The 20,169-nt window shown below is 35.0% G+C and overlaps 2 protein-coding genes across 4 annotated transcripts; both read left to right on the plus strand.

The window, feature by feature from the left end:
• Positions 1 to 36: 36 nt before the first annotated feature.
• hpse (heparanase) lies at positions 37 to 4,926 on the plus strand. Its single transcript, XM_042747878.1, has 12 exons — positions 37 to 442; positions 520 to 659; positions 1,183 to 1,311; positions 1,619 to 1,792; positions 1,928 to 2,099; positions 2,190 to 2,237; positions 2,341 to 2,434; positions 2,561 to 2,667; positions 3,701 to 3,815; positions 3,922 to 4,046; positions 4,147 to 4,299; positions 4,502 to 4,926. The coding sequence occupies exons 1-12, from the start codon at positions 183 to 185 to the stop codon at positions 4,659 to 4,661; spliced, it is 1,677 nt and encodes a 558-aa protein (XP_042603812.1). The 5' UTR covers positions 37 to 182; the 3' UTR covers positions 4,662 to 4,926.
• Positions 4,927 to 7,793: 2,867 nt separating this feature from the next.
• LOC109045199 (probetacellulin-like) lies at positions 7,794 to 19,722 on the plus strand. 3 transcript variants are annotated; one of them, XM_042748183.1, is made up of 6 exons: positions 7,794 to 8,040; positions 8,440 to 8,535; positions 9,972 to 10,089; positions 10,167 to 10,313; positions 10,431 to 10,564; positions 19,213 to 19,722. In XM_042748183.1, exons 1-5 carry the CDS (start codon positions 8,004 to 8,006, stop codon positions 10,561 to 10,563), a joined length of 531 nt encoding a protein of 176 aa, XP_042604117.1. In that variant the 5' UTR covers positions 7,794 to 8,003; the 3' UTR covers position 10,564; positions 19,213 to 19,722. The 3 variants fall into 3 exon arrangements, with proteins under 3 accessions (XP_042604117.1, XP_018918590.1, XP_018918589.1); XM_019063045.2 differs by lacking the exon at positions 19,213 to 19,722 and adding an exon at positions 14,745 to 15,708; XM_019063044.2 differs by lacking the exon at positions 19,213 to 19,722 and adding an exon at positions 11,592 to 12,222 and having other exon boundaries at positions 7,795 to 8,040.
• The last annotated feature ends 447 nt before the right edge of the window (positions 19,723 to 20,169 follow it).

Consider the following 20,169-nt stretch of genomic DNA (forward strand, 5'->3'; position numbering starts at 1 on the left):
GCGCTGCCTCTCTTGTTATGAGTGCCAGCCAATCAAATAAATGAATTACCCTGAAGCCACGCCCAGAAGTCACCAGCGTAAAAGAGACTTTTTTTTAAATGTCATGAACTGGTCTAACAAGAAAGAAGGAAGTAGCTTTGACGGTGCCAAAAAAAGTACAAAATTTCGCCTGTGTGTTTCGGATGAGCGATGCCAGCAAAGCACGACAGCGGCGGACTGAACAGATGGAGTCTGCGCCCACAGCAGTTTCCACGATTGTAGCCCTTGCTTTGTTTGGCTCGTTGTGTGTCGGTGCCAAAACAGTGATATCTGTTGATGATGTTCAGTCAGTACGCGTCGAGCTGGACATGTCCCGTGTGGTCCGACAGGTGGACGAAAGGTTTCTCTCCGTGGCCATAGATGCGAGTTTAATCACCAAGGAGAAATTCATGAATCTACTGAAGTAAGTAACTTCTCTTAAACCTCAAATGAATAAACTTGTGATGTATCTTTAAAATAAGTGATATGGTGTTTATGCAGTTCACCGAAGTTAAGAACCCTCGCCAAAGCCTTGATCCCAGCCTTTCTGAGATTTGGAGGTACCAAACAAGATTTTATGAAATTCAACCCACGCGGAAGATATTTTCAAGCGAGAGACAACAGCAGCAGCGCTGTTCGAGGTAACCTCTTTCACTCAGCATCAGTACATGACTTAAAACTTGTTAAGTAAACCACATCCTCTAGAGTAGCTGAGAAAGCTGTGTGTGGTGTTGTCATCTGACTTTAACAGCACGACTTTAATAAAGGGAACAGTAAACTCATTCACACAAACAAACTGAACATACCATGCACCAGCTTGTTGTTGTATTTTAAAGATTGTAGTTGCCCCCAAATTTATTTGGACACTATATTTCTGAGCAATTTTTTGCAATGATATTTAACCACCTGGGTTCAAGGTGATTTTTAAAGGAAGCTATAACTTAAAGGAAGCATCACATAACTAAGTTCCACATTTCACGAAACTGAAACTGATACAAATACTTTGAATTTGGTTTCTCTCACTCTCTCTCAAACACACACTAACATATACATGTAGGCTATATATGTGTGTGTATATATAGAGAGAGAGAGAGAGATGTAATTTGTTTTTTAATATTATTATTGGATTTATTTAATCGGCCACATCTACTGTTATTCCTACAGGAAAATTATGTGAGAGACTTGAATTGCCTCCATTTCTGGAAAATAGGTTAAAGCAAGAATGGGTCGTACAGTCAAAGACTTTACTTCAGGAGGAACTAGAGGGAAAATACAAAAAGATAAAATTCTCTGGTAAGTTTAATTTCACTTCTTTTAAATATTTAATTACCTAATGGAGTCAGTTCCACAAAACAGTGTTCTCTAGCAATAATGTAAATTCCGCTGCCCCACACTTTTAAGTATCAGAAAATATAAAGTTTAATTTTTAATGAAAAGTCTTCTTTTCAAAAAGACTGCATGGCAGCTATAAACTATAGCAACTATATGGTAGCCATATGTGTATAAACTCTGGGCCATCATTTTTATTGAACCCAGTAATATATTCAGATTTTCACTGATCAAAATAAAAGATAAAATGTCAAGTGTCTGTTTCTTGCAGAATATGCAGTCGATCTGCTATATAGTTTTGCGAACTGCTCTGGTTTGGACCTCATCTTCGGTTTGAATGCTTTGCTCCGAACCAGTGAAAACACATGGGACAGCACAAATGCAGAACTGCTGTTGAAGTACTGTGAGTCCAGGCAGTATGTGATGTCCTGGGAGCTGGGGAATGGTAGGATTTGGGATCTTTGCTTATGCATTTGCACATGTTCCTGTTTTGAATTACCTAATAATTTTTTTATGATTATCTGTTGTTGTTGTTGTTATTATTTAAGTTGATGCCTCAGCATTAAATCTCTTGTTTTAGAACCCAACAGCTATGAGAAAAAAGCAGGGATCAGAGTGGATGGTTACCAGCTCGGTCAGGATTTTGTCCATTTGCATCAAATCCTTCAGGAATCTGCGACCTACCATTCAACAGGACTGTATGGACCAGATGTTAGTCAGCCACGAGATCACCACAAAGATTTGTTAACAGGGTAAGTGTTCAGAGGAAATAGTTCTTGATTTAATACCAATGCATGTGGGTATCGAAGAAGCATGACATGGTTGAACATTGACTTTTATAGATTTTTGGAGACTGGAGCAAAGGCCATTACTGCATGCACCTGGCATCAGTAAGTTATGATTTACCTCCCTTTCACTAAAATCAGAAATAAATAAGATTGGCTTTTTATGAGTCTTTGTACTGAACTTGTTCTCATTTTTTCTTCTTAACAGCTATTATGTGAATGGCCGAGACACGTCTTTAGAGGATTTCCTTGACCCTGAAGTGCTCGATACTCTCGCAACAAAAATTAACGAGGTCCTCGAGGTACCAGAGTAATCCTGCACGATATATTGAAACAGGATGTCTTTAGTAGCATTCAATTTTCTCACATTCAGCAGTGAGACATGTCAGATAATGACTGAAATTAACTGATAAACATGCTGCCTTCAGATTGTTGAATCTGTTTCTCCGGGGAAGAAGGTTTGGCTAGGAGAGACGAGCTCGGCGTATGGTGGAGGTGCTGTTGGACTCTCTGATACGTTTGTAGCTGGTTTCATGTAAGTCAAAAAAATTACAGATGAAAGATTGTAAGTAAATTAAGTGTGCTTAATGTGCAATCAAATACAAATAGCAAAGTAAATGAAAGAAATGGCAGTTATTGATACACAGTTTCCATAAGTATTCTAAATGTTCTAATTAAAAACTAATATGGTTTTACATTTAAGTAGCCTAATAAAGTTAAAAAAAAAATTTTTTTTATTAAAAATGTGGTGTTAGTCTTTATGCTCACCAAGGCTGCATTTTTTTTTTATTTAATATTTTTTTTTTTTTTTTTAAGTAATATTGAAATATTATTATGATTCAAAATGACTGTTTTCTATTTTAATATATTTTAAAAGTAATTTATTCCTGTGATGGAAAAGCTGAATTTTTAGCAGCCCATTACTCCAGTCTGCAGTATCACGTGATCCTTCAGAAATCTTTCTTATATGCTGATTTGTTGCTGTTGAAAACAGATGTGCTGCTCAGTATTTCTGTAGAAAATCTGGTCAGGATTCTTTGAATTTATATGAACTGTAAATCTTTTATAAAGATATAAATTTCTTTACATTCACCTTTGATCAATATAATGCATCCTTTCTGAATAAGAGTATTAATTTCTTGTAAAATGTAATGTTATATACACAGTGTGTGTATATATGTGTATATATATATATATATATATATATATATATATATATATATATATATATATAACATAGAAATATTTAATAGCATTGTTCACTTTATACTTTCCCAATGAAGCCATTTAATGTGGAACATATGTAAATGTTACAAAACAAATAGTAACTGAATTTAGTTCACAAATAATTTTCAAATGTTTGTATTCTAAAAAAAATATTATCTTTTGGCATCACTGACTGTCTTGTAGCCTTTTGTGATAGTGTATGAGTCCCTGGTTTGTTAAGGGCTGTTAAATCTGCCCTCTGAAAAAAAACATCCAGGTGCTCTAAGTATTTTGGTTAATATTGAATAAATTCAATATTAATTTTTTTTTTTAGATATTTATATCTGTCTTGTTTATTGTAGGTGGCTGGATAAACTGGGGCTTGCTGCCAAGCTTGGTTTAGATGTCGTCATCAGACAAGTGTTAATTGGTTCTGGCACGTACCATTTAGTGGATGATAACCTAGATCCTCTTCCAGTAAGTGTTTTTTATGTGTTTGATCTTTGTTGCATAACTTCTGTATTGGACCAGTCAATTATCCTAGTTTTTTTCTTTCTTTACATTAAATTTTGTGTTATGGCAGGATTACTGGCTATCATTGCTATACAAAAGGCTTGTTGGTCCAGAGGTCTTAAAAGCACAAGTTCTTATGAATTCAGGACCTAAGAAACCAATCCGGCTTTACCTTCACTGCACTAACAGAAAAAGGTACTTGTATTCTCATTCACATTGATTTATTTTCTAAAGAAGTTAACTTAAATTTGGAAAGGTTATGATTTTTTACATATGGTATCTTTTTCTTTTTCAGCACACATTATAGACCAGGTGCTGTGACCTTATTTGCCTTAAACCTAAACAAAAATGAAGTCACGATTAGTCTGCCTGCACACACAGCCAACAGCACCATTGAGGCATTTGTGCTACAGTCAGCTGAGATTGGCCAGCAGAATCTTTATTCCAGGTAATGTCTAATGATCTCACAATGTTTGTATTGTACAATGCAATCATGTTACACTACACTTCACTATACATTTATTACCTCATTATTACAAAGACTATACAAAACAGTCAACTTTTCTATACATTTTAACCTAAAATGAAAGCCATTCAACAAATTATGTATTAACAAGACTGTTAAATCCAACTTTTTGTCCGTTTTGTAGGTCAGTCAAATTGAATGGACAAGTGCTGAAGATGGTGGATGACCGAACACTTCCTCCGCTGAAGGGACATGAGCTGTCGCCTGGAGAACGCATCAAGCTGCCTGGGTTCTCATTTGCATTCTATGTTCTTATTGAAGCACAAGCTCCGGTATGCAAATGAGCTCTCATAAAGACTGCTTTCACTGGAGAATCAGGGATGCAAAATGTGTGATGACAAAAGACACTATTTTATGTGAGGGAACTTCAAACTTGAAAGAAATTAATCAGTGTTGTAAAATATTATCACTGTTTTATTATTTATGAAAATTCATATTTATTACAAATATCAAGCTGCAGCCAAAAAGAACTTGTTTTATACTTCATGAACAACATGCACTGGGTTTAATCTATTTTACATCTGTTAAAATAAACTGATTTTAATCAGAGTGCTCATTTGTCAGGACATTTTGTTTGACAAGTTGATCCATTATTTTCCATGCAGCACTCTGCGCTTATAGCAATCAAGCCTTTTGATTCTTAGTCATTTTCATTCACATCTCTGTGTGTGTTCAGCTAAATTTAGAGATATATCATAAAATGATCGAGACATTTAAGAATCCTCTCAAAGAGTAGACATAAGAGGTTTCTCTGCACTTGTTTCTCTCTGTGCATGATGATTGTAGCAGAGAGTCTGTATTAGACAAAAAATTAAACATCTGGAATATCTTAAGTGAGAACACAGCTGGTATAAATACAGATACAAATTTATTGACTTGCTGCTTGTGTAATATGTGAAATTTTTTTGATTTATTTTAATGTAGAGGAGGATTGAAATTTTATATAATCATTTAACTAACATTTCAACTGATTGAAAAAGCATGGAAAAGGCATTATAACCTCATCTAAAATAAACCACCAGCTGTTTTTGTAAAGTAATCACTGCAGTTTTATTTAACCAGCCACCTGTTAATAATAGCACATTATTGAACATTTTATTTGCTCAATGCCTAATTGGGGTCTTCAGTGGACAAAACCCGGCAGTGGGGTGTTTTTCCCACCGGGCGGCGATGTTTACCGCTCTTGAGAGGCTGAATTGGCCAGGAATTATTTTGGAAGCCATATTACATAATGTATTAATGTAGAGCACTAGCTTTATTAATTGTCGGTGATTTTTCAGTATTGTGAGGTTTTAGTTTGTGATAAATACTTCACCTTTTATTTGGCATATGCTGTCGCCCCAAAGTTTGAAGAGGTTAATTACTATATCCTATATCTTGTAAATAAGGAAGCTTATTTAAAAAAAAATGCTTTGGTAAATCACAGTTATTATATTAAATGTTGAAATGAAGAGATTCATTTTTGTATCTTATAATATATAATGTTGACTTTTTGTGTCATAATTTCAATATTAATAGAATTTGTTCAATTTAATATAATTGTGTCTATTTATGTCATAATTATGACTCTGTCTCATAATATTTATTAATTTTTACTTATGTCTTGTATTCTCTCCTAATTTTGGGTTATGTCATAACTATGACTTTCTATCTCATGTTGGCACATTTCATTTTTATGTCATTTTATGGTGTTTTATCTCCTACTGTTGAATTTTTGTCATAATTAGTTTTGTTATAATTTTGACACCTAATTTTAATTATGAATTTCTATCTCAGATCTACTACTATTATCTTTTTTTTTTTTACCCTTTTTATTTCATAATTATGTTTTATTTCCTAACTTTGACTTTTTATGTTATAATTATCACTTGGTGTCTAATAATGTCATAATTTTTAGCAAAGATTTTACTTAATGTACATAATTGGCTGGTGAAAATTAATAATGTTCCTCTCTTTGTTTCATAAGTATTTTTTCTATTACTTGTTCAATTCTTAAATAAGTAATATGCAATCCAGCACTTTCTAAGCTCATTTTACTGAAAATCACAGTTTGCACGGCTCTCTCATGAAGGAGCGCAGTAAGCCCTGCGGTGTCTGTGCTAAGTTGAGCGTGGCAGATGCTGAAGGGGTCGTTGTTTGCAGTGGCCCTTGATAATACGTGGCTTGTGTGCGACGAGGAGAGCAGACTCTGGCAACCTCTGCCAGTCACACATCTTCTCCATCTCCCATGAGACATCCCACGGCCAATGAACACAAGCCCTCACTCAGCAGTGTGCTGTGTCCACAGAGCCCTCTCAGCTTCATTAAGAGGCGCCGTCTGGAAACATGAGGGGATTTAGGCAGCGTCAAAGATTTAGGCTACCCCTTTGGGCAACCCTGACTGAAGTATTTCTATACTAATGACTCAGTGAACCAGGGGGTTTTTGAACTTTTTGATGCCAAGGGCACACATATATGTCATGTTCATTTTCTCCTGTTTTTCTTTCTTTCTTTCTTTCTTTTTTTTTTTAAATAATCATGCTATCACACTTTTTATTCTTTCACAAAACTATTTTTTTTTTCACCAAAAGACTATCAACATAATAAAATAGGAATTGAGTAATCTAATAAGTTCAGTCTTCAAAAAGCATAATTTAAAAAAGAAACATTAAGATTAAAAATCAAATCTGCAAATGTAGTTATAAATCATAAATATACTTGATATAATATGTGACATGAACTTTGGCTGCTGTAAATTCTTTTCTCTCAAAAAGACTTTATTTTTTTCTTCTAAGGTTTTATTTCTTTTTTTTTTTTTTAACAAGGTGTCAGAGTTGGTGCTCCTCCACTTCAAGATTATATTGTGTGATGCTGGGTCATTGATTTTTCAGCACTCAATAAAAATCTTTATTTTATTGAACGCGTTTTAGCCTCTCTCTAAAACTTGATGGCCATTCTTTGCCTATGGCTTTACATTTTGGAGTCCAGGGGTTTTCAGTAGGTGGTCTAAATAAGGATAGCCAGTTATTATTAAATCAAGCAATGAATTTTCAAGCAAGCTCAAGGTTTTTTTTTTTTTTTTTTTGTGTGTGTGTGTGTGTAAAAAATGTTTAACAAAAATATAACAAGTTTATAAGTTTGCCTAAATGTTTCACTGAGGTAAAAATAAAATGTAATGTACAAATGAATCTGTACATCTGTGGTTGAAAAAAAAAGTAGGCCTAAGCATCATAAAATATGGAAATAGCTACTGTAGGCTTATGTATTAGCTAATATGGCAACATTCACATGCAATTATTGGAAACGCTGAATTTTATGCTCTATACAACATGAATCCTTTGCCTGCTAAAGGTAAACATCTTTGCTGGTCTAAACTGAAGAGAAAGCCCATAGTAAATGTTCATTCACACATGAAGGCGGAGACAACTCACTAGCGCCTCCCACACACGGCTCAATAATCGCCAGCGACCCGTCACTCCCCTCTTAACTTGAGGAAACCCAAAGGTAAACTTTAGGAAGACAGCTGAAAAGTTTTTAGCAATTGAATGTAGTCGTTTAATAAAATAATCTCTGCAAAATGAACGGCATGACATCTGAAGCAACACGGGGTAAGAAGTCTTCGCTTTGACGCGCAACGCAAACTACAAATGGACGGGACGTGCAGGTTCATTTTGGGAATACTAGGTACTATCCATTATTCAACGCCTTTCGCTGGAGTTTGTTCGTTTGCAACAGCTATAGCACATTTTACGACACTGCAGATTGTAGACGTACCCGTTTGCCAACTTTTCCTTCTTTGAATAGTCTTTATTCACTTGTATTTATGAATGTGTTCGTGACATCAGCAGTGGGTGCGTCTTTGCTTTAGTTGAGTGTCTGTCTTCTTTTATAGTACTATGAAAGTTTCTATTTTTAGCACTGGAAGCCAGTTTAGCACATTCTATTGGTTCAAAGTGTATCCACAATCAAAAGGCCTGTATAATCCAGTATAACATTTGCCTGGAATGCTGCAGAGCAGTCTAATGCCAGAATTGTGGGGACATGCATGGTGCCACCTGTGATTTGTTTGTTGTCTGCCCTCAGCTGTTGTCCTATGCAAATACTCCCAAGCTGAATGGAATACCACAAAGACACCAGCGAATAGGACTGTGTCCTGCGATCACCATGACAACTGCACAGGTAAAAACCATTGGCACCCCTTATGAAATGAGCAACCCAAGCCTTCAATATTTTCCATATGATTCGCCCTCACCTCATGCAGAAAGCATATTTTGAAGGTGCGATGAGGTCCGACTACCAATAACTTTGAAGACGTGAGATGTAACACTGTGTTTGCCCCCGTTGTGTTGTAAAAAACAGGCTTCCCCTGGGCATTACATGAAAGTCTTGATAGCCTGACCACCTGCTGAAGAGATAAATAGGATGTTATATTAAAAGATTTTTTATGGCATGAAAAAGTTTCACTGGTGTTACTTGAGCACTGCGAAATTCTGCCAAATGCATTTGCTTAATATGAGGGATATTCTAATCTGTTCACTGAGGAAAATTGGGCTGTTATGAAAATAACTCTGCTTCTTAGTCCCTTTTAAGCCTTGTAATTTTATTTAAGAAGCGATAACGCTCCCAAGCTCAAGTTTAGCATCTCTGTATAGCAGGTAATCCTCTCTGACTGAACTCGGATCATGTTACATGTGGCCAGAGGTGGTAATTAGATCCTTTTCCATTCAACTTTTAGTTCACTCTGAAGACAAAGCTCAAATTTCAGTGTTTGTAGATCTTTTCTTCCTCAGTCCTTTTTTACTGAGTTTGGCCTTTACACTTGGCTCGTATAATCCCATGGATAATAGTGTAAATGAGTAAACGGATGTTATGTATTATATGGATATTATGTTAACTATTTGAGTTATATTAGTTAGTTATATTATATAATGTTTTTAAAAGTATTATATTGTTGGATATTGATATTTATTGTGTATGTTAACTTTACCCATTTTTTTTTACTTTTAGATCACATTTGCCATTAGCTAACATTAATATAAAGCGTGTATTTAAAAACACAAACAGCTTAATACATTATAGTATTGTGATGCCTAAATTCACGTAAAGCATATATATATATATATGTGTATTTAAAAACACAAACAGCTTAATATATATATATATATATATATATATATATATATGTGTGTGTGTGTATGTGTATGTTTTTGGTGTTTATTTTTATTTTTTTATTCCCTACTACATATTACTTAAGTTTTATGACTACATACACAAATTTTCAACAAGGATGCATTAAATTGATTCAAAGTGACAGTGAAGTCTTTCTATTCATCAAAGAGTTCTTAAGAAAATTAAGTATATTAGAATGATTTCTGAAGGATCATGTTAATTCAGCTTTGCCATCACCAGAATAAATTATAATATCAAATATATGAAACGTTGAAAACAATTATTTTGAATTGTAATAATATTTCAGATTGTTACTGTTTTTACCATTTTTAATTAAATAAATGCCGTCTTGATGAGCATAGGAGACTTTCAGAAACATTACAATATCTTATAGACCCTAAACTTGTGAATGGTACTGTTTGTGTTTAATGTTGAAATCTGTGCAGATTCAAATGAGGACCATACATGGAGTGGACACTTCTCTAAATGTCCAAAAGAATACAAGCATTACTGTATCCATGGTGTTTGCCGTTTTGTAAAGGCGCAAAACACTCCTTCATGCAGGTGAGACTTCGACCTGTCCATCACTCAACCAATCAGGGCTCAAGAAAATGTTGAATGGTTTGTTTGTTTTTGTACAGATGTGAAACGGGATACATTGGCACTCGGTGTGAATATCGTGATCTTGATCTCCGTGTTGAAGAACGAAAGAAAATAGTCATTGCATGTGTGGTGGCAGGATTGGTCTTTCTGATTCTGCTCATCGTATTCATATGCGTCTGTACACAGTGAGTAATGTGATACATTATTTCATATTTTCATAGGCAAGCCTAGAAGAGTCAGTCTTCAGTGTTTTTTAACCTTCAGTGTCTTTCTTTTGCCCGTCTTCCTATCTTGTTTCACAGCAAACGATATAAACCGTGTAGAAAAAAGAAAAGAAAAAAGGAAACAAGTGATGAAGATGAGAAGCTCAGTTCACTAAACACACATGAAGCTTTAACTGCTCCAGTCGACACCTCCGACACAAATGCTGTATGAAGTGAGTGTGTTTATTTCTTCTCTTGCATCATTCAGTTTATGTTAACCATGTGGTGCATTAAGGCCACTTACTGTTCAGATAATGTAAACCAACAGCTCTCAAATGGTTCTGGACTTAAATTGGATATCAATTTGCAAACCAATGCAGTACCATACTGTTTATCATATACAAAAATATCCTTGAAAATGTCTATTTCTATGATTTCATGCAATCTGCAAAAATAATAATCTACCGCATAAAATGCACTGTGGTCAGTACAAACCATGTTTATGTTTGTAACAAGTGAACTCGTATTTAATTAAGTATGAGTCATATTTTCTGTTATCTTGCCTTGTTTATGCATGGATTTTGAGGATGGCTACGAATATTGGCTTCTGACGAAACTGGCCAGCCTCTATTAAAGGGATAGTACATCCAAAGATAAAAATACTGCTATCCCTCATGTTGTTCCAGATCTTTCTTCTGTGGAACACAAAAGATGATAGTCTGAGAAATGTCTTTGTTTTTTGGTCTATATAATGGAAGTCAATGGTCACCAAAATGGTTTGGTTACCAGCCTTCTTCAAAATATCGATCTAAAACTATGCTTTTTGATGAATCTGCATAAAATTTGATTGGGCGTGTAAAGTCAGAACAAGGGATTTGTTCCCTCTTTTTTATTATTATTATTTATTATTTTTATTTTTTTACTGCTGACCCATCGCCACATCCTTTTTTCTTAAACAAAATATTTCATCTTATATATTATCGAATTAAATATTTGCTCCAATCCAATTAGAAAGTGATCCGCACTCAAGCTCTATAAAACTGAATGGCAGTCTTTCCACACCATACAAGGACATTGACCTGTCAGCATTTTAGAAGTACACAGACAGCAGGCTCTATAAGGGAAAGTATGGAAACAATAAGCAAAATGTCTGTTTGATGTGTGTGGCTATTGTGACGCTTTTCAGACTTTGGTTGCCAGGCAGTAAGATCAACTTTTAATCTGATCAAATAGATGGGTCTAATGATCTTTTTCTTTCAGTGACACAGTGAAGTGATCCTGCCAGGGTTGGTAATGGTGTAATTGTGGTGTGGAAATGAGGACTCGTCCTGCCGAGTGATGAAAGCGGTGCTTTACAGTAATCCTGAGTGGACTTTAAATGAACTTTGAAGATATTGTGTGAAAGGCAACCTTTGCCATTTTCTGTGCTACCGTTTTCCTCATTCTTTATGCCACAACTCATTTTTACACTTTTCAGAAGAAAAGTTGGAGATGAACTGAACGCATATGCCTTCAGAATGGCTGTAATGAGAATGTGTGTCAGAATTTAAATAATTGAAAAGCAGGCGTGCAATATGCTGAATGCAAACAAAGCCAATTTATATAGGTTTAATTATAAGCCTGTTTATATTGCATATGATGCACAGAATATTAAAAAAGGTTACCATATATTAGGTTTGATAGATGCTAAGATTTTAAGTTAAATTGACGGTTTCAATGGTTTCTGGAAGCAGTTCTCCCGACTAACGGACCAAAATTTTCTCTTAACTTTGATTTATTTATTAACATGTACATAGAAAATGCTTTAGTTTGTTTGGTGTTAAAAGAGTATATTTTAAATTATGGAATTACCATTAATGTGTATTTTTGTCTTTGAGGTTTTTTTTTTGAGAGAGAGAAGTATTAGCCATAATAAATAAAATGTTTTGAAATCACGTGTTTGGTTAAAAAAAATTTGTAAGTGAACAACAATTTCTTTTTTTTCCCAATCTTTTTTTTAGATGAAAAAGAGACAACTTTTATGTATTTTTGTGAGGTACAGTTTGGAGATATTTGATAATGATAAACTTAATTGATAAAGTTAGAAGTAAGTTGCACATACTTTTCAGATTTCTTCCCCCTTTCTGATTGTAAGCACTAAAATATTTGAGATTTGCTTCAAATGCAAAGCTGTAATTACTTCTTACCATAAAATGTCTTTTTGAACTTGCTCATGTCAGTATTTTTATTACTGCAATGATACACAAGAAAGTTTAATTTTCAGTGGGTCTTCCAGTGGTTTTAAAAATGCATTTTTGTGGTACTGTCAATGCTTGCATTATGTTCTGTAAACAAGTTGAATGTGGCACATGATCAGTTCTTCACACAAAGGTGGAAAATGTCCATGGAATGTGCAAAGGTGCTTAGCTAGAATAAACTGTCCACCAATCTTGTTTCCAAGAAATGTTCCTGCTTTATTGTTTGTTTTTTGCCCTAGTTACAGCTGCCCTCAAAAATCCAGTCTGTGGGATTATTTAACCTTTATCATTATAGATAAAGCTTTGAAGAGCCGCCTTGTCTTAAGAACTTTTATTACTCATAAATGTTTGAATCCTCAGTGTGGGCTGAAGCCAGTAGAAACTGGCTGGTGTGACCAGCACGGCTGTGTTTCAAGAACAGCCATAAATAGCTTGCCTTTGCCTGATGTCAGGGGTTGGAGAACGACAGGAATCCAGCACCTCAGTTGGTGGGTTCTCGTGAGGCAGGTGTTTTTCCATGATATTTATCAAAGCTGTGTCAAGTGTTCCATCAGAATATCACTTAACCAGACAACTGTATACAAGCCTGCCTTCAAAACCTATAGAGATTTTAATATTATTTTTGTTGCAAGATGTAAAGGCTGTGATAGATTATATGAAGATCTGAGAGCCTTTTGAGGGTCTGTTCCACCTAGCATAGCAAAGACTTGGGACGAATTTGTCTTTCAGCTGAATTTCCCCTGAACTAAAGCAGCAGGAAACGAAAGCCTAAGGTGTGTTTCAAAGAAAATGAAATGGGTAACCGATACAACACACTTTCGGCAGGAAATGTGTCACTCTGATCTCACCATTTTCTCCAGGTCTTCTGAAGCCATATGATATCTTCATCAGTGAACTCGAGAACTGGTCCGATTTGAAAGCAAATCATTTAGTTTTCATTGTCAGACTCAAAAGTCTTATGAATAGCTTTAAGGAGGGCTAGATTTACAGTGAATAATGACTTAAATTAAGCTGTTGATATACTTTGGAAGACTTGAAATGCTGCTCATGAGTAATATGGACAGCTTTTATTACATTTATATGGTGTTTTTTGTCATTGTGGAACTTGACAGCCCATATCATGATTCAATTTCATAGAGTGCTGCAGGGATCATGTCATTTTGTAGGCCGAAACCTGGAAACAAGTCAGCATTTTAACACTTCGGGTTCAGTTGTTCCAAAGTCAGTGGGGTTTTGTTTAAATGCCTAAAATGATGTCTTTTTTTAACACAAACTCAAAGACATTTTCATGTTTTATTTTACGACAAAATAGTCCATGTGACATCAGTGGTTCAATAATAATTTTATTAAGCTACAAGAATACATTTGTTGCGCAAAGAAAACAAAAATAATTACTTTATCCAACAGTTTCTTCTCTTCTGTGTCAGCTGACATGCATTAAAGGGTTAGTTCACCCAAATATTAATTATGTCATTAATGAGTCACCCTCATGTCATTCCAATCCAAACCTGTAAGACCTCCGTTCATCTTCGGAACACAGTTTAAGATATTTTAGATTTAGTCCGAGAGCTTTCTGTCCCTCCATTGAGAATGTATGTACGGTATACTGTCCATGTCCAGAAAGGTAAATTCTAACTGACCCTCTGATGTCACATGGACTACTTTGATGATGTTTTTATTACCTTTCTGGACATGGACAGTATACCGTACATACATTTTCAATGGAGGAACAGAATTATTAGTTATTAATGACATAATTTTAATATTTGGGTAAACTAACCCTTTAAGGAGAGTACCACAACGCAAAGTCATAATTTTGGGGTTTTTGGCACACAAAAAGTAGTCTCATAGCTTTATACAATTACGGTTGAATCACTGATATGGACTGTTTTGATGTTCTTACTACCTTTCTGGGCCTTGAACATGTCAGTTGTGTTGCTGTCTATGCAGGGTCAGAAAGCTCTCGGATTTCAGCCAAAATATCTTATTTTGTGTTCTGAAGATGAACAAAGGTCTTACGGGTTTGGGACGACATAAGAGTGAGTAATTAATGACAGAATTTTCATTTTTGGGTGAACTATCCCTTTAAGAAATTGGGGTGTAGGTTGTTTATAGCTAAACATCTAACTTTTTAACTGCTTGCTGGTAGAAAAATCCTATGCGCTTGTTTTTGCAGAAACCAGGGTGATGCTAACTTCCAAAATATGTCATCCTTCAGCATTCTATTGAAAATGATGCAGGAAATTCACCTTGTGTTCCAAGAAAGAAATAAAGTCATACAGGTCTGGAACAGCATTCATTTTGAATGTCAAAATTCCTTGTCATTTTTAAAGAGGACACACTGCCACCTACAGGACAACAGAAGAAGTTCTTGTGCATCAATTGCCAAGTGAACAGCATTTTGGTCATTATAATAAAGCTGATTACCAATTTTTTCCCCCTTTGTCCCACAGTCAATCCCACAATAGAATTGATGTTACCTTGAGGGTCACAAACCGCAATCAAATGTCTCTTATCTGTTGCACTTTTCTTTCTCTACGGGAGCAGTTACAATGCTATCATTTTGCACATCTCATTAACACACCCAGAATCACGGAACAGCTGGAAGTCCATCTGCTTTTTGTCAGAGAGCTGTGGAGAGCTTGACCAGAACCCAGCGTTGCACTTGTAGCAGGTGGCTTTGAGTAATTGACCATGCTTTGACCCAGCAGATTGGGATCCGGTCCATTTGGCAGACTTTAAATTGTGTAGTTTAAACCTGGTTCTTTATATTACTCTCAAGGTCTTTTGAACTGGTCTTGACATGGTCTTAAAGGTGAATGATGTTTCATTCTTTCTCATGCTTCTAGTGTGTAACAGTATGTCAGCATGTCTCGCCACACATTATATAAGGACAAAGAAGAGACCTGCAGGAGCAATTTGTTACAATAACAAATGATCAATATGGAAATGGAGGTTTAAATTAAAAAGTAAGTGAATGTCAAGGTGATTTGAAATTGCTGTGTTATTTTTAGCCAATGATGTGAAACGGTTTTAAATGGAGTGTGTTTATGATTTAATATTAATCTACCAAAAAGGGCACAATGGGGGTGATGCTGTCTTGACTAAAAATACCAAATATTAAAAAGGGGCTATGTGTAAACATAAATAAACATTTAGGTTTTCTTGTTGGATAAATATTGTGAGCTTATATACTTGCACTGCATGAGCTCTACAGCACCATGGAAATGCTGTTTATCTTTAGAGATAAATGATCCTGTGTTCTTTCACAATCACTAATAACTTGAAAATATGCCATTTATTGTATATTTTTAGTCTGAAACAAAAAAAGGAGAAGATCTAAATCAATGGTTCTCAACCAGGTGCCCTTCATGAACTTCCAGCAAGGGCGGCAAGGTGACTTAATTATTGAATTGTTTAAATATTAAAATAATTGAATGTAATTAAAATAACAAAACATCAAAGTGTACTTATATATTACTTAAATTAAAAGTTGTTGAAACTTCTGGTTACGGCATCTTAATCAAAGTTAGTTACTTTAATGAAGTGTCTGTTTACACTAATTTTATTTGATTGACATTTTTATTTTCTATTATAAAAGTTTGTAATAAGAAAACCAACTTTGGGAATTTAAAAGTTACCAGTGCTTTGAAAATATCTTTGCTGAATAAAAAATTACTGAGGTATATGTGGGTTTTTGCAAACAAAAAAAAAAGTCTATAATTTAAACAAAGGTATCCATGATAAATCATAAGCAATTGTTATATATATATAAAAAAATTCATTTTTATTTTGTCAGAGTATAGATCTGTTTTTGTTTGAATCATCAAAGAACAGTAATCACTAACAGGTTAGTCATTTATTCTGAAAATTGTTAAGAACAGGGAACAAGGGGAATATGTTTTGTGATGTGAACCATCAGTGAGCATTTTAAACACATTTGTCATGTTATCACTCAATTACGAGGATGTCAGCTGCAGAGTTGACTTTATGTCTGAGCAGCTGGGGACATATTTAGTTTACTTCTCATAAAAGCCTTTATAGCCATCATCATATTCAAACAGGAACTGGCCATTTAAGTCATGGTGACCGTTTGTAGAGCCATATGCATTCACAATTCACATCAAGCTATGCTTATTTCAGCCAAGGTAAGATTCATTGTCTGTTTGATGAAATGCTTTTGAGATGACTTCAGTTTGCTGAAAGCACAGACTGACAATGAATTGCTCTCTTTTGTCTGCTTTCTTTTGTCTGAAATTCACCTAGACATTTTATAGCTTACGTAAATGCACTCTGTTGTGTATATAGTAATACCAAAATCTGATTCACCTTTGTGTTGGTGAATGGTACAATGGAAGGTGAACAGAACATGTGGAGCAACAGAGGACGAGTGGAAAATCACAATTTCAGATTGGACATTGTCCAATGTCTCAAAAACAAGACAATCTGCTGTGCCAAAACACTGACTGCTCAAACAAAGCAGTATTTTTTTTAGTAAACAGTATGTCTATATAATTGTTTGTGTTGCCCATGTTAACAGGCATCATGTGGTGATATACGATATACTGAGATAGGTGTTGCTCATTATTCTTAATTGGCTCAGAAATCATGCTGATTTGATTATCAACTGATTTGACATCTGAGTGAGATTTCTTACGTCACAGTTGGCCTGTATGAAGATGTACAAATTTATTGCCAATCCTTTATTTTAAATATCATGAGGCATCCAACACCATCACATAGTTTTAAACCATGGTTTTATTCTCTGTGTGTAAATGTTGTATCCTGTATGATCACATGGTTGTTTGGCTTGAGGCATAAATCTATGGAGTGACTACTGTTTAAATTAGTATTACCTTTGGCATCAACTGAGTTTCAACCATCATTCACCAGTACCTTTTATACAAGAACATAATATTACTGTTATTAATTATTTCTGGACTGGATTGTGAACTTCCGAATCGGTGATTAAGAATCAATTTTTGATCAGTTGTATCAATGATTCAGTGTTTTACTTGTTTTGTTCCTGAATGACTCAGCGTTTTTCATAAAACATTCAGTTGTTTTGTTCTTGAAAAAAAAAATACGCATTTGTGAATTAATCGTTTGAATAAATGCTGCTTCATTCAGGAGCAAAATAAGTTAGGCTATACCTTTGTCTTCATGAGGAAATCATTAAATCTCTCATTCAACTGATTTGCTCTTTTGTTCCTGAATAAATCAGAATTTTGAACCATCAGTTGATTGAAATATTAAAAGACAGTCGTGTTCCTGCCCTAAAGACGTTGATTAGATAGTTCAAGTGTGTTTGATTAGCCCAGGCTCATGAAAATGCATAAAAATAGTAGGCTACACCAAATATAAACAGAAAATCGTGGTACTGATACGCAAAAAATGTCTTTGGCGTGCATATTTTACGCACTTTTTGCAGGCATATGATACGAAATTTGTTGGTGTGCATATGATACGCAGTTTTTGCGTATACGCATCTACCCCACAACCCTATCCTACCCATTGGTTATCATATGCATTTTTGCGTATAAACAGTATGCCAAATCGAAACATGAACTTGTGCTATTGATACGCCCAGTCCTGATGGGCCCCTATGCACCACCAACCAATATATAAAATATATTCCAGACTTTAAAAGGGCCCTCTCTTCCTTTGGGGCCCTGGTAATCAGTACTGGTTTTACCCCCAGTCCGACGCCCCTGCGCCCTTTCATGACATCAGGTTGACCTGACAGTCAAAGCGACATTACATCATGAGGAAGACCACAAGGATTTAGGGTGCTATTCGGGACAGGGCATGTCAGTCGTTTTGTTTTGCGAATGAATCAATGTTTTGTACCAGAATACATATTTCAAATGACTGACTTACTCATAAAGACAAAAACTCGCTAACGATGCAACCTGCAAAAACCAGCAGAGTGATGCAAAAAGAAAAAGCTGTTAGAATGCTATATTGAATTGTGCCCCAGTGCTGTTTATTAACATAAATAAATGTATTTGTTTTTATTTATTTTGTAAAGAAATTCATTTGTAAACCCAATTTACATTTGTCAACTAATTTCAGTTTTTAGTAAATTCTTCAGTATTTTCTTTAGATCATGAGAAACTCTTAGACTCATAGTGTGCTGCGTGTGTTTACAAATCAGAAACAGCTGGTTGGCTGTTTAATAGAATACTAGATCAATAAAAAACAAAAAACAAACACACACGCACACAATGAAAGCCCTCTCAGAGACCAAAAATGGACATTAGATAGATAGATAGATAGATAGATAGATAGATAGATAGATAGATAGATAGATAGATAGATGGACCAAGTAGAAGAAAGACATGTGCTGTGGTCACTGTAACCTGATGACCCACAGCTATCACACATATGTTATATCGGAAATTTTCAGCAGCATCTGAACATCCTCTCCTGCATCTACACATCTGCTTTGATCTCAGCTCACTGTAGGTGCAGAGATACTAATTGAAGGAAGATCCTTTAGTAGAACCAGACATTCCAACATCTCTCTTTCCATCATAGATGTGTGGGGGTGTTGTATTGTGCATCACTAGGTAGGTGAATTTTGTCTCTTTCCTTTATTACACCCTGTTTCACACAATTTTTTTTGCCTCTGTTCCTTACAGAAAGGATGATGTAATCTTCCCTGAGGATCAAAAGCAGTGTGTTATCCACCATCCTGACTCCTGCTGAACCTGGATGTAAAGAACAGTAGGAAAGAGGATCCCTTCTTTAACGAGACCGACCTGCTCTGAAATAGTTTTTAAGACTCTTAATAGTTATTATTCTTATTGCTGTCTTTCATTTTTAACAAGCTGCTTCTCATTTCTTATCTCCTCCAACCACAGTCATCATCACAAAACTTAAGCCAGCCCAGAGAAATTACGGCTGCACAGAAATTATTATTATTATTTTTAATACTGCACTGCATCCTCTGTTGCTTTCATGTGATTATGTGGTTTAATGTTGCTTTTACCTGTATGTGATGCATACTGCTGCTCACCCCCATCGATCCACAAATGGAAACACAAAGAGCATTATGTGACATAATCACTAAAGGCAAAAGATGTTCAGTGAGACAGAGGCAGTGTGAGCTGAATTTTAAACATACAGGAGCGTGTAAAATGATAATATTGCATATGTTTTTTTTTTTTTTTTAAACATTTTTTTTTCTAGGATTGTAGTCAGGTATTTTATTTTATTTTAATATCCACTGCATCTTTGTAAGATACTAACAGTGAAAAAGACATCTGCAAAATTTTATGAAATGAAAATAGTTGGATTTTTGTTTTATTTTATTTTAAAAAAATACCCAGAGCATTTTTATAACAGTGAAATAAAAGCTGAAAAACTTCAAAAAGTAATGAAAAGAGCAGGACTGTCAGTTGGCACAATCTTTGATCCCTGCATAATGACTAATTAACTGTGTACAGAGGAGATCTTCAAGAATATTAAACACTGCTGCATGATTCCTGAACAGTGGACAGCATGAATAATCAGGAATATAAAACTAATTTGAACAGTTCCCTTTAATATACTCTCAAAGCTATGTTCAGACATATCAGAAACTCTGCTCATGACAA

This window comes from Cyprinus carpio, chromosome B21 (genome assembly GCF_018340385.1).
Source record: "Cyprinus carpio isolate SPL01 chromosome B21, ASM1834038v1, whole genome shotgun sequence".
NCBI classification, from domain to species: Eukaryota; Metazoa; Chordata; class Actinopteri; order Cypriniformes; family Cyprinidae; genus Cyprinus; species Cyprinus carpio.